At 55.3% G+C, this 14,907-nt stretch overlaps 1 protein-coding gene across 4 annotated transcripts in view; it reads right to left on the minus strand.

Moving 5' to 3' along the window:
* CORO2B (coronin 2B) overlaps nt 1-14,052 on the minus strand; it is a 44,986-nt gene extending 30,934 nt beyond the window's left edge. The window contains exons 1-3 of one of the 4 annotated variants that reach the window (XM_037394415.1): nt 13,804-14,052; nt 6,599-6,688; nt 431-497 (exon numbers count right to left, since the gene is read on the minus strand). In XM_037394415.1, coding sequence (XP_037250312.1) covers nt 431-481 — 51 coding nt within the window. In that variant the 5' untranslated portion in view covers nt 482-497; nt 6,599-6,688; nt 13,804-14,052. The remainder of the gene's footprint in view (nt 1-430; nt 498-6,598; nt 6,689-13,803) is intronic. The other 3 variants (XM_037394416.1, XM_037394418.1, XM_037394417.1) reach the window with 3 other exon arrangements.
* Between the last annotated feature and the right edge of the window lie 855 nt (nt 14,053-14,907).

Raw genomic sequence — 14,907 nt, forward strand, 5'->3', positions numbered from 1 at the left:
ATTCAACCTTGAAAACAGCTTTTGTTCACATTAATGGCTTTCATGCTAACGAGGCTCGGTAAGATTTAACATTTAGGCACATCCCGTTCTTCATTTTAATAACAATTCCACCACAGAGAGCAACACATGTTCGCAGTGTGCAGGCGTAATTCAGCCACCAAACGTGCCTGAAAGTCCAGGTTCAGCATTGCTGCAGGATTGGTGCTTCGGCCGGGGCACCTGAGCCAGTTTGCAGCCCGAGCTTGACTCAAAAGCAAACGGGCTAAGAAAGGCCAAGTCTCCGGTGTAAATTAAGTGGTTTCTCTTTTGTGCCAAGGGACCTTCAGAGCACAGCCAGCCAGTTGGGCTCTTGGCTCGCTTGGGCTCAGCTGCTGTTTCTATGCATCTCTCTGTCCCAGCCTTATTAAAATGCCCTGCGCGGGACACTCACCAGGCTGCTGTGCTTGCTTCCCAGCACGCTAGACTTGTGGAGGTCTCTCATTGACTCGACAAGAGCTCTGTGCAGAGAGGGAAAGCAAAAACATTCAATTCACCACCCAGGAGGCTGAGATAAAACACACAAACCCTTCCTGCTTCTCCGCGCCGCAGCACTGGGCAATGCATGGCAGGATCCGACCCCCACGGGGCTGCTCCTGGGGGGTTTTTGCACAAACCAGAGCACTGCCAGCAGCAGGGCACGGGGCTGAGCCCCCCGAGCCACAGGCAGCAGCCATCACACCGACCCCCGTCTCCTCCTCCCTGGCGACTGCCAGCCCCATTATAATGATGCATTGCCACCTACTTTCTTCTAGAGAACAAAACAATTCCACCAGAACTAGTTTTTGCTCCTGAGACCATTAGCAAATGGAAGCATTTATGTACACGGCACATTACCTGACTCATACCCAGTTCACGTGCTGTTCAGCCTGTCCAGAAACCCTGGGATCAGCAGTGGCATGTAAAGAAACATCTATTCATACACCCAGGTAAAGTTTGCCGGCAAGTCAGATGCTCGCCCAGAGCCTGCAGAGCACCGGCATGGGCACCTCACCTGCCACAGCCAGGGCAGGATCTGGCCCCAAACCCCGCATGGGGACAGCCTGAGAAGGCAGCAGGGCTGCGGTGGCTGCAACAGGCGAGGGGCAGCCCCTTCCTTGGGGAAACAGAAAGGGGGACGCTTTTTTGCTGTATATTTTCAGCGCAACTGGCTTTTGCAAGCACCAGAAATGGGGGGTTGCGCTGAGCCACAGGGAAAAGCTGTTTTACACGCTGCTGGGGAGCAAACTTTTAAAATAGAGCACTTTCAAAGGCTTCAATTTTAGAATTTGTGCTTCTCTGCAAGAAGCCTTTGCTTGCCCTTTGAAAAAAAGGCAGTTGGCATGAAATCCAGTACAGGCTGATGGACACAGCTTGTTGACGTGTCCCCCTGAGGAGCAGCCCCAGGTCTCGGGGACACTGGCCGGAACCCTGCACACTCATACTGGGCTGACAACATGCAGCAGCACAGCAGCGATGACAATCAGAGCCCCCAAACCCAGTCCTGCCAGCCCGGGAAAGTTACAGGGGCTGGAAGGGAAGAAGGGACTTAATAGTTGTACGAGGCCAGTTCAGGATTGCATACTGACCACTAAAAAGCAGATTATGGGTATTTATGAGACAGGCAAAACCGTACATCCCATTACAGACAACTATGACAATAACGAAGAATAAATCTCCCCATTAAGCCTCCATGCAGCTATTATGGTTTGGATGGCTCAGTAGTCATGACTCCAAGATAACATCAGTGGTGCCACGGGACCTCATCCATCTCCCGCTGAAGTGAGCGCGCGGTGGCTGCTGGGCTGGGCTGGGGCTGGTCACAGCTCTGCTTCCCCCCAGCACCAGCCCAGCCGTGTCCCTGCCCTGGGGTCTCACACAGACCCATGCAAGCCCCTCCATGGCTGCCCACAGGCAGAAATACCACCTGGCAATGCTCCACTGCCAGAAGCACAGTCCCAAATGCCATCCGCAACCTGGAGATGCTTTTTCTTTCAAATAAAGTTTTTCCAATCATGTTTCAACCCCCCAGTAAAAAAGTTACGATACATAACACAAACTAGTTATAAATGTTCAAGAACAGAGAAAAGAGTCTCCTCTGTGGGAAGAAACTTTTTTTCCTGGTTCTGATACAGGTTTAACCCCCACAAAAAGCTGAGGGCTGATAAACAATTACATAATTTTTGCTTTATTGACCTAATGTGGGCAGAGCTCAGCAGCCTACAGAGCCACGGGCACGCTGGTCCTCGTCCCTGCCAGCTGATGCTGCACAAGGCAGCATCCCTCGCTATGTGCCCGCAGCAGGATGAGGTGCCATTGGCCCCCTCCTCTCTCGGGAAGAGAGGAGAATCAGCCATGCAGGGAGAGGGTCATCCTGCTCCCATCTCACCCCACCAGCTCCATTTTCAGCATCTCCTGACAGGACAGGGTGCTGAAGCATCTGTCCCATGTTGCGTGCACATTTGTACTGCTGACAAGAGACCTCATGCCCCTCCCCCCATCAACCCCACAGTCCACAGAGCAGGGGAGAGCCCTTCATCCTGCTCTTGACAACACTTTGGAGACCCAAACCCTACAGTAAGCAGCAAATCTTGTTTTCTCCTTATTTGTGCATCTGCCTGATGGCACAAACAGCTGGAGCAGCAGAGGGAAGCTGAGCGAATGGCTCTAGATCTGCACCCACCACAGGAAACACCTTTGGGCTCTAATAAACACCGGAATAAATGCACTGAGTGGGGCCTCAGGAAAGGGTATGTTCCCACAAAACAGGCTGTCATGTTTCCACCCTCTCTGTCCTGCTGGGCTTCACTCGGCACAGCTGGATGGCAGCGGTGAGGACGAGCTTGCAGACTGCATGGCAGAGGGGAAAGCAGAGGTGGCTGGGGGTGTAGCTCAGGTCTCACAGCCCCCTGCTAGTAGCAGCAGCCCGTTTCACAGGCTATTCCATGGCAGGGGATGCTGCCAGCCCATCGGAGAGCTGTACGCTGGCACGAGGGTCATCCGCAGCATGGGCCCAGCAGAGCCCCCAGAGCGCACATTGGGTTAAGGTTGCACTACAAAACCACAGATCTGGGGTTTGATGCTGAATTCACTGTGTCCTTACCCACGGGGGTTGGCATTTGCCTGTTTGCTGTAGCAAATGGTGAGATGATGGATTCAATTGCCTTGCAGTGCAGGAGCACCAGCGCTGACGTGGCCTGGCTGCCTCCTTCCCAGGTGGGCCGGCCCCATCCGCTTGTGCTGCGCCCCAGAAAGGTGCCCCCCACCAATGCATCCACACATCAAACCTCTCCCCATGTCTGGGACGGCAGAGGAGCAGGTCGGACCCTGCTGACACAACAGCAAGATACAAGTGCTGCAGGAGCAGTGGCTGCGCTCAAGGGATGCATTGGAGTTGCCCCATGCCCAGATGTCACCAAGGGAGCAGCATCAGGGCTGCTGTGAAGCTCCATGGGGTGATGTCCCCCCGTGAGGAGGTCACACACCAAGGTGAGCAGGCAGGAGCCTGGGCATCCCCTGGGCTCACTCTGCCCCACATGCCCCCAGCCCAGAGCCCTGCCAGAGCAGCCCAGAGAAAGGGGCCAGGGACAGCAGCACATTGGGATGCTCCAAAAGCCAATTTTCAAGGTTGCGCTGCAAATCCAGCATCAGCTTTGCCCTGTGCTGGCCCTCCAGCACCTCGGTGGGTGCTCTGCAGCAGCCAGCACCAATAGGATGAGCAGCACTCTGCGCCCAGGAACGATGCTGTGATTACACGTGTGATGCTGTGATGGTATTAGCACTGGGGCAATGTCCAGGCAGACAGACTGGGGACGCCAGGCAGGCAGTCACACAGCCAAGGGCAGCGACCCCCCCAGCACTGCTCTGACTCAGTCTCCCCAACTGGAGCTGAGCTGCCAAGAGCCAGGGCAGATCTCTCCTTCTGCACCCGTTGGGGCAGGGGGTGCATCCCAGCTCCCTAACAGTGACCAGGGGGGCCCTGAGACAGGATTTTTGGCAGGCACAGTTCACTGTGGGAAAGCCACTGGTCCTTAGTGCACAGACAAGGAGAAAAAGCGAAGAGAGCTCCATGGTTATCCAACTTGTAAAGAGCGGTAGATTGATTTTACCAATATTAAGGATTAATCCCAATAACGCGTTCTAAACAAAAGACAGTCAAACATTTCTGAAGCGATATCTGCCAGCTGAGTTTTTTCCAGCCTGGAAGGAAGTGACTGGGATTTCCCTGGAGTTCAACTTTTCAATGATGTCTTCTTTCTACAGACCCCTGACTGCCTGGGAAGAGCCTCTCCTCTTCCCAAGTCGCTGGGAAAAAAGCACCAAGCGAGGCCAGATGTCTCCTGGCCATGGGACTAGGCTGTCACCATGAGTCCCCATCCCTCCTTGACCACAGTGCTGCTTCCTGCCCTCCCAGGGCACTTCACATGGTCCCACAGACATCCCGGACCGCCCAGGAACAATGCAAAAAGCATCCCTGGCACCAGCATTTGCGGGACTAGTGGGGGCCCCATTTTGGACCATTTTCTCCCCAGGAAACCTTCTGGGGGAGGCAAACCAAACCTCTCCTGGACCCATGTGCTGAGAAGAAACACAAATCTCACGCTCATCAATAAATTCTGTAAACAAGCACAATTTTCCTCCCACTCTGTTTCCCAACTACTTCCCACCCTGTGAAGCTGGCGGAAACATCCTGATGAAGCACAAAGTATTTCTGGCCCCCGGAGCTGCCCTGGGTCACTGACCACAGGATTTTACCCTCCTCCAGCTTGGAATAATGTTTCCTTGAGGGCAGAAATATTGCATACTTTTTCTCAACTTGAGAAGTTTTTAGGAAACTCAGAGAGGGGAAAAAAGTCTCTTTTCATGTGTTGAGATGAGTGGGTAACCAAGCCAGACACTCATCCATGAGTGTTATTTCACGTCACATCACAGGTCATCAAGAAGACTGAGTCTTGTTACTGGAGACTTGGTTACAACAGTTTTTTTCCAGCCAGGATCCAGCAGTTTTAAGCAGAATAAGTGGGGCTGCCTGGATAACAAGAGAAAGCCTCCAGTGGGAGGAGGCCATAAATCCAACCCCTCCTAAACTCACCTGCTTTTCAATTGTAAAGAGGTGGAAAGCCATACACACAGGCAGTAAAGGGCTGGGGGACAGCAGGGAGAGGGGTGGTTGCTGGACCCCACGGGTAAGAAATGGCTTGGGAAGATGCTATGGGGTGGGTGAGGGTAAAAATATTGGGGCAAAAAGGGCTGCTGGGAGCACTAACACTTCTACTTTTGTAATAGCCTGAAAGAAAACCTTACAAAGCCCCATTTTTGTACAGGATGTCAACCACAGAAACTTCTTTATCCTGGCAAATGGGACTTTTCCAAGGCAGGGAGATAGCGCATGGGTGAGCAGCTCAGACACCTCACTCTCACTGTTGTTTTCTACCCAAAATCCCCAAAATGTTCTCCTGAAACAAGCACCCCGGGATGCTCCTCAGGGTGTAGGGCAGCATCCCGCAGCCCAGGCTCCAGCAGCTCCTTTCCCATCCCAGCTGCTCCTGCATGGAGCCATTCGCTCCTGGACAGCTTACAAAACTGCGAGGGTTTTTTGGAAGTTTATCCCAGTTGGGGGCAAAAGTTTTCCAAAAGAAAAGAAGAAAAGAAAAAGAAAAAAAAAAGAAGAAGAAAAACAAACACTATCTCCTAAATATTTCAGGCTTCAGAAAACCGTTTCCTGGCCAGCACGAGGAAGTGCCAGAGCCTGGGTGGATGAAGGTCACAGGACGCCGGGGCCGGGGTGCAGGAGGCACCGACCCCCCCGCTGCCAGCCCGCGAGGTGCCCGCCAGGGAGCTGGAGCCCGGACAAGCCCTGCCTTGTGTGCCGGCTCCCAGGAAGAGGAAAACCATCCACAGAGGCAAAATGGAGACTTGTTATTCAGGCACAAACAAAAGCGCAGGGAAGCTCAAGGAGGAACGCGTTGCAATATTCCTCCCCTGCCCCGTGATGTGCACGCATTCACCTCAGCCTCACATCTTGCCTTTTCCCTGGTTTTCCCTGCATTTTAGCACACAGTGCTCCAGAATCGGGTTTCTTTGCACTTAATATAATTACAAGAGTGGCCAATGTGACTCTCTTTGCCAGAGGTTTGTAGTGAACCAACCCGGAGCTGTGAACCCCTCGGGAAGGCATGGGAGCTGGCATCCCGCAGGCTGAGCCCTCACGGGATGCTCGCTGCACACCGCTGCCCAGCAATATTGCTGTACACTCAGCTTTTTCACCACCGGCTTAAAGAACTCAGCACTTCCACAAGGACTGAGTCTTCCATGGATCTGTTCTCACCCGATGTACCAGGGGTACAGGGTGAAATTTTGGGAGGAGGAGAACTCCAGTGGCTGATAAAAAAATGCTCTCCTGCCCGTGCAGCCACCTGCCCAGCTACCTGCAGAGGAACTAGGGCTGGGCAAGAGGGGCTGCTGTGGCAGACCCCCACCCTGGGCATGGCACCATGTCCCTAGGCTGTTTCCATCCCTCTCTGGCCCTCCCCAGCACTGCCCTGGGGTCCGTCAGGGCGCAGGCACAGCACGGGGTCCTCACCTGCCCTGCTCTGCTCCACGGGCTGGTTGGGTGCCTCCTGACACCCAGGAACGGACGCGGGGCTCAGGGAAACGTGGGTGCTCCTCGACCCTGGAAGAAAGGGAAACCCTTTGGTTACCGCAGCACCACCAGGCACGAAGCCTGAACTTTGACTTCGCCAAATGCACTCAAGAAATGCCGGGTGCCAAACCGGGGTGCAGCCGCTGCAGCCTGTGCCGCCGCGGGCAGCTGATTCCCAGTGATAACAGGATTAGCTCCAGACCCCCCCCCCCCATCACCGGCCCCGCACAGCGAAACTGCTGCTCATCCCAGCTGTGAGCAGGGATTTCATAGCATGGGCTGCGCAAGCCCTCATTCACCCGTGGGGATCTCGAGCCCCAAAGCACGCGGTGCAGAGGCTCTGGGTGCCAGCAGCTGGCACAGGGATGGCCCCAGCACACCTGCAGCCGTGGGTCCTGCAGCCACGGGACAGCCAAGCACCACGGCCACGCTCAAAGTGTTGCCAGCACGGATGGGCCAGGATGGGGCACCCATCGTTCCAGAGCCACCCAGGCCCTGCAAGGGCCAGCGTGCCTTGGGGCAGGCACGCAGCAATGGCCCTGTGCACGGACAGAGAGGCCATTATTCCCTGGGGAATTTATAGCAGCTATTGTACAGGCGGAGAGCAGGGATGCTCAGAGCAGAAGGCAGCCGGGGCTGGGCTGGGCTGCAACAGGACCCTCATCCATGAGGTGCTAATGCCTCCAGCTTTGACAACAGCCCCAGCACCCCTACAACCCCGGGAACCAGCCTTTTCGGTCCCTCCCATTACCAAAACCAAACAGCATTAACTCTATGACAGCAATGCCCAGCACCGACACCCCCCTGTCCCCAAGGCAGGCACATGCACAGCCACCCGCTGGCCCCAGCAGCTTCCCCTGCTGCGCCACGGCTTTTTTGGCTGGAGCACAGCTATTCCCGACCCTTCAGCACGGGGGGTGGGTGAGGATTTTTCCATAAGGCCCAGCAGCTTGTTTGAGGGATTTGCACAGCAGGCTGTCGGTGGAAGAAACCACCGCACTGTGAGGGGAAAACCCAGGTCTGCATCCCATCAGGAGGATGGGGGCTGTGGTCAGCAATCGGATGGAGAGGGCAGCTTTCAAGCACACATCCCATCCTGGTGCTGAGCAGGAGCTTCCTCAGCAGTGCTTTTCTGTAAATATGGAGCGACAGGTTGGAAAGCCTCATTTTTGGTGCAGCGAGGTGACTGTCACCCTGCCCTGCTCGAGGATGCCCAGATTTCCCATCAAGCAGGGTCTCTGCCGTGCTCACCAGCTGCATGCCACAGCAGGTTTGGGCTCGGGTCTGAAGGCTTTAGCCTTAGTTCTCTGCTCTCTGTAACTCAAGCAACATCCTGGCAGCTCCAGCACTGCCCCACACAGCCTCTCCCCAGGCAGTTTTGTTCCCGAGGCTTTTCAGAGCGATGCTCGAGGCTCTGCAGACCAACTCCGGCCAGGGAGCCGCAGCGAGGGGGCTCTGCCAACAGCTTTGTGATGAACAAAGGAGCGCAGGATTTCTGGGAGCTGAGCTTGGCACTGGTTCCCTCCCGGCCCGGGAACGATGGGATTCACAGATTTGTGGGGGACTCTAGCAGCTGGCTCCGTCACGTAGATTTTGCCTGCTGCCAGATTTGGGTAATTACACACTGACTCGGGAGATAGGAATCCAGGATTCGACTCCTTCGAGCTCTCTGCTAGCTGGGTAATGAATTGAACTATTCATCATTTGATAAAATTTCCATGAAAAGGAGAAGAAGGGGGGGGTTGACCCTGCGTTGCATTTGCAGGGTATGAATTACAGAGCCCAGCGAGCCTGCTGGCCACAGACAGGCAATATTAAAGCGCCAGATTAATGCTGCATTGAATCTCAATTAAAACTCATTAAAAAGCCGCAGGCCAGACAAGTTGCCTTTGATGAGAGTAATACTTCTTGAAACAGGGAGCTTCCATTTTTAGACTAAAAGCGGCCCGTTATTCCTAACCCCCAGCAATCCCACCAAAGCTAAAGGTTAGTGACCATCCACACTGCTGGAGACAAGGGGACTTGTTCTGTACTTGATTAACAATTCAGTACTGACTGCCTTGCTCCGTCCCGGTCCAGCTGGTAAGGAACGCGACCCCCTTACCTCCCGTCAGCTGTGCCACCATGCACCATTACATGATCTCCATCCATCAGGTGCTGCAAAGCAGCTCCTCTACAAGAGCCACCATCCCTCCATCCCTGCCTCGAACCCACCTCAGGAATCCATTTTGCATAATTACTTCCAAGCAACATCTGTCTGGGCAGCCCAAATGAGCAAGGCTTTTCTGGCTGCCACATTGCTGAACCCCAACTAAAAATATATGGATTTTACGGCAGCAAGAGGCAGAAAATGCCCCACTCCTCCCACAGCCTCTGTGGGTTGTGCCTGCCCTCACCGCTGCCTCCGTGCCCTTCTCCTGCTGGGAAGAGCATCTGCCCTTCGTCACAGCACCGTGCCAGCAGCTCGCTGTGACACTGGGTCCTGCGTGGGGACCCAGCCCCCGTCCCCAGTGCACAGCCCTGGCTGGGCTCAGCAGCAAAGGAGCCCGATTGTTCTGAACAGCGTGAGCAAAGCCCCATGCAATGGTAAATCCCGTTCATCTATTTTCTAGAGATGTTGGTTATCTTGCACCTAATCCATTAACATGAGTTTTACTAATGCTATTTGGAGTTGGTTCGCAGAGCCCACACAGTGCTTCATCAACTTTATTTTTAGCCAACTGCCTAGAGAAGACTTCACCTGTTATTTCCCCAGAAATAAAGTCATGCTGTGCTGTCCAAAGCCTAATTGCTGCAAAGCCATTTTCCCTGACATCATGGCCCAGTGCCTTCAATCAAGCTTCCTATTGATCGAACCAGTATCAGCATTTCCATGGGATCAGCATTTGCCCCAGACACTCCGAAGCTGCCCTTACCCATGAGGCGAGGACACTGCGCCGTGCCATCAGGGATGTCACGATGTTGTAACCTCCCACCCAAGGGCCTCTGCAGTAATTGCTATTTGCCCGTCTTAGGGCATCATTTATTTACTGTGTTCGATCACAACAGGCTACAGTGGCAATTTCCTCTCTAGGTTTTGGTTCTGGCTTCGTCTGCTTGCTGAACTATGCGGATGAACCATTATTTAGGCAGCGTGGCTCAATGGCTAATGTCAATTAATACATAATAAAGCCAGAGGAGAGCATAGGATAATTCAGACTAACGCATGCCATGGGACCTCCCAGATGGCATCCTCTTTCAAACTGCATGCTTTAGAAAAACCTCCAGTCATTTTAAAACTATATTCCCCAAATTAACACGCCCCCAGGCCCCCACTAACTTGTGCTCGTGGTTAATTATATTTAGAGCTTTGGAAACAGCCTCTGGCAATGGGTGGGAGCTGGAAGCACCAAGGGACTTCTGCCATGCCTCTGCCTGCCAAAATACACCCAGCACAACCCCTGCTCAGAGGTTATATTTGCCTAGCCCTTCCCTGACCACAAGATTCCCACTTGGGTATCCCCAAAGACCCCATTATCCTTTCAACGGCAAATGAATTCGGAGAGCCCAGCCGTGGGCTCTTTCCTCCCGCTTCTGTTCTCCATCCTGTGACTCACATCCCTTCTCCCCCGAGCCCCACACTGCCCGCCCGCCATCAACCTGGCTTTGTGCTCTTCCTGCTTGCTGGTATAAAGCTGAAAGTCATCCGGGGTGAGGAATTACTCACCCGGCCCCAGTAAATGACAGCCATCAAGAAATTCCACGTTTGCCACGAGACCTGGGCCTGTCAGGACTGTTTGCCTATTGCTTTTGCAAGTAGATTTGTTTAGCTTCGTAGCACAGACCCTTTTCTTTATATATAATGCATTTGGGCTGGTTTTCTGTTTGCAAGCAACAGAGAGCAAACACGAGCCCCAGACCCTCACAGGACCAGCTGATCTACAGAAGGGAGGACATTGCTCCTGATTCCTACAGCACCTTCTCAGCTAAAGGCCACCACCTTGCCAGCTCTTACTGCACAGCCTGGAGAAAGTCCTGGACAAGCAGAGCTGGTGTGGCACACCATGCCACACCATGCCATGCTATGCCACACCATGCCACACCATGCCATGCTATGCCACACCATGCCACACCATGCAACACCATGCTATGCCATGCCACGCAATGCAATGATGCCAGGAAGGTGTCACAGAATCTGGGCAGCTCCCCAGGCATGAGACATGGGCTCTTGCATTTCAATTGGTCTTTCTCCATCCTATTTTTAACCTGCCTAAAGTCTCCCGGGTAGCAAACTCCCCCAAAAGAGTGAGGTCTGGGGACATGCTGCAGCTGCTTGCATTTCTTCCTGTGGGAGGGAGGGGGGTGGCTTGGGACACAGATGAAACCAGCTTGTTACACATACTGACAGCAGATATTTCTGTCCCTTCCTTGCCTTCCCCCAGCCCCCCACACACCCCAAGAAAAGCTCTCTGTGCCTCCCCATGTCTCCAGCTTGCAATAGGACAGCTCTGCCTGGCCTTATGCACCCACACCTGATTTTCACATCAATTTTCCTCTAAGGATGAATTGCTCGGGAATATTTGCAAAGTTTGTAAAATCCTACCCATGGCTCCTGTTTCCAGCACGGCCTGGGAAGCGGCCCCAGTGTGGGAGGAGTTGTTGCAGGAAGGCTATAAATGCCTGTTCCTGACAGCACTGGGAGCTGTGGGCTTTACTGGTTTTAGTTAGACACCTGCTGCTGGGCAGGATGTGAAGACCCCAGAAGTCCCCGGGGGAGCTTCCCCCTCGCCTGCCCCACTGTGGGAACACACACTTGATTCCCGGTTCCCAAACCCCCCCGTTCCCCCCAACCTTGTGTTACCAAACCCTTCCTGGAGTCTCCACCTTGCACAGACTCCTGGCAGGCAAAACCACACAAAACCCCCATATCCTCTCCCACAGGTCCTCATGCCACTTTCTGTTTCCTTCACTCCATCAGCCTAGGCCATATGTCCCAGCCTCACACCCAGGGGAAGGACCGGTGAGAGAAGGGCATGTTCACCAATTCGGTGCTGGGGTCCATGCCCTGACTTTCTTGGAAAGACCCCGGCACCGATGCTGTGGCAGGTCAGGAGCCTGCTCTTGGGTTTCCTTTAGCTTGCATCAGGATAGTCCATATTGCAGGTAATAAAATGTATAGAGTGTATTAGAGCTTTCCAGTGCTTTAGCAACAGCATACTTGGTGCACATGGCATAGATCTTCCCAGTTTGTACGTCCATTCCCTGAAAACTAACAGCAGAGCCCTCCCCCATCCTGCTGAAGGTGCTTTCCTTACAGCCCTGCAGCCTCTTCTCAGCATAGCTCTGAATAAATCCATTTGCACTCAGAAAAAAAAAAAAAATTGTTAATGAGCACTACAAATTAGTCAGCCTGGCTTAAAACCATGACACTTGAAATCAGTGAGTTTGTAGTTCTTTCAACGCAATTGACCTTTTGGGTCTGTCCATCAGTCCCTCTCTCAGCATCCAGAAGAGCTGGAAACACTTTTTCTTGCACACAGGTGCTGGTGGGTTTGTGGAGCTGGCAGGAGCTGTGGGACAGCACGATGTGGCACGAGGCGCGCAGAAATACCCAACAACAAATTGGTGGTGACTGCCCAGCCAAAGCCAAGCAGGCAAAATCCAAGTTATTTGCTAAGGACAAAGATGGGAGAAAGTGATTCTTCCCCAGCAGCATCTTCACTGGGGAGCCTGGGCACACACTAATGTGGGCTCTGGAGCTTCTTCAGGCTTTTTGGGTGCCCCCCTCCGCCCCCCCCCCCCACTCATGCCAATATGTGTGTCTGCTCCTGCCAGGGAGGCCAGCAATGTGGTGAAAGGCAGCAAACAGCACAGCTACTGCTGCCCTCCCTGGGCACATCCCGCCTCAGGACTTTGAGAAGGACCACAACAGCTTCAGTCCCATTTGCTTCTGCTCTGCCTGCACCAAGCTAGTTAATTCGGCACCATGCCCGCTGCCCCAGCAAATCTGTGCTACAGCCCCGTGAGCCGTGTCACAGCCCAGATCAGTGCTGTGGCACCAACACCTGCAGGGACCCCATCAGTCCCATTCCCAGGATGGCAACCACAGCCCACTGAGACGCTTCCAGCTACAGCCAGACCCTGCCCGCCGCAGGGCCAGGCAGCCCTTCGCTTGGGAGGGCTTCCTGAGGCAAGGGGGCTACTGTATTCCCTCCAGTGTATGAAACCATTAGACTCATCGTCACGACCACATCTTCATGTCAGGACCACAGAGCGAGAAGGAGGGCTTGGGCCAAGCAGGTCCAGCTTGGACTGCTCTGCTCCCAAAGTCTCGTGGCTCCCACAGTTTGGAGGTGGCCCCTTATCCTCCGGACACTGCCATATCATGCCATAACACACCCTGATTCAGCAGGATGCTGTGTGCTCTGGGCCACCCCGGTGGCAGCATCCCCCTGGTACAACCTCAGCGACGGGAGCCCGACCTGCTGCGGGATGGGGTGAGTGGGAAGTGATGAACTCACAGGTCCCAGGCATGAGGGATCGTGAGGATGAGGAGGAATGGGAAACAGTCCTCAGGCAGCAAAACTTTCCCCTCCGCACCAGTGGCAGCCATCTGGGAAAGCCGAGCTTTAAGGTTAGAGGGCACATTCGGGGGACCTGAGCAGCTCCGCATCACCCCCACACCCAGCAGCTCTGTGCGGGGTGGGTTTGCTCAGCCACTGCTGAGCCCCTTCCACCCCGCAGCCCCCCCGCCTCGCTCCTTAATCCCCCCCAGCCCCATTCCCGAGGTCTCCCCCCACCCACCCCCCCCGACAAGCCGGCAGCCACCTGTAGAGGTCTGGGCAGCATCTGCCGAGCGGCCGCGGAAAGCGGCTTATGGCGGGGTGCGCCCGCGGGGGATGCTCAGCCCCCCCGGCCTTCCCGGCCGGCTGCTCCAAGGGTTAAAAATGCAGCACAGCTGCGAGCTGGAGGGGCCGAGCGAGCGGGAAACGCGAGGAAAACAATAAAATACAATACGATAAAATAAAATAAATATAAAGCAGGAACCTGGGCGAGGAGGGAGTGGGGGGAGGCGGCCCGGCCGCGCTCCGCAGTCCCCAGCGAGGCACCTTGCGGGCAGCGGGGGGGGTGGCCCAGCACCCGAGCCAGGGGAGGCAGGTCCTTACCTCGGTGACAGTCATGCGGGATGTCGCGGAGGGGTGAGAGAGCTCCGCGGGAGCGGGAGATGCGCGGAGGAGGGGGTGGAGAAAAAGAAAGGGGGGGGGGGGGATAAAAAATAAAGAAGGAAAAGGCCGCGGGGGGGTTGGAGGGGGGTGAGGGACGCTGCTGCCGCTGTCCCCGCGGCGGAGCGGGTGAGCCCGCAGCCCGCAGCCCGCCCGGGCGCGCAGCCGATGGGTCCCCGGCCGGTGATGTCAGCCCGCGGCGCGGTGACGGAGCCGCCTCCCGCGGGGGGGCCAGGGCAGGCGGGGAGGCAGCCAAGGAGCGGGGCGGGGGGAGGGGGGCGCGGGTGCCGCGCAGCTCCGCGGAGAGAAAAACCCGTGTTTTAACTCTTTGCCGACCCGAACTCCCCCTCCCGGGGGAGGGAGGCGGGCAGGCACCTGCTGCCCCCCCCCCCCGGGGGATGCACAGGGGGATGGTGGCGGCCCAGGAAGGGCTCCCCTGCCGGCAGGCCATCACCGAGCTCCGGGGGGGACCAGTAAAACCAGCGCACCCACACTGGGAGCGCAGTAGCTCTCCTCTCTCCGGAGAGCTCTCCGGAGCGATTGCAGAGAAAGGCGGGTCGGGGGGCTCTGCCCGCCGGGGGGCTGCGCGGCCGTGGCACCCACCGCGCTGGTTTTGTCAGCAACTTTCTGCAGCGGGAGCTGGGGATGGGCTGCAGGCTTTGCACCTTGCTGCCTGCTCCTGCCCGGCTGGGCATCGCCATGGGGTCCTACAGCACCCACAAGCACCCATCCATGTGCTTATGTCCCTTCACACCCATCCATGTGCTTATTTCCCTTCACATACAAGCCAGTCTTTTTTCCATTATAGACAGTGACAAGTGACAACACCAGAGACCGCTGCTTTGTCCCTGAGCCATCAGTTCCATTTTCTAGGAAAACGAAGGGTGGTCGAGGCTGGAGGTGGCGCTCAGACCCACAGGGTTATTCAGACTCCAGTGTCTTGGTGCCCAGGTACCTCCACAGACTGGGGCCCAAACAACTGCCACCAAGTCACTGATGAGGGAATAAATTCTGTGTAATTTTATCCTGCTTCCTCTTCTCACCGCT

The sequence above is a fragment of the Falco rusticolus genome, chromosome 7 (assembly GCF_015220075.1).
Source record: "Falco rusticolus isolate bFalRus1 chromosome 7, bFalRus1.pri, whole genome shotgun sequence".
Classification (NCBI taxonomy): domain Eukaryota; kingdom Metazoa; phylum Chordata; class Aves; order Falconiformes; family Falconidae; genus Falco; species Falco rusticolus.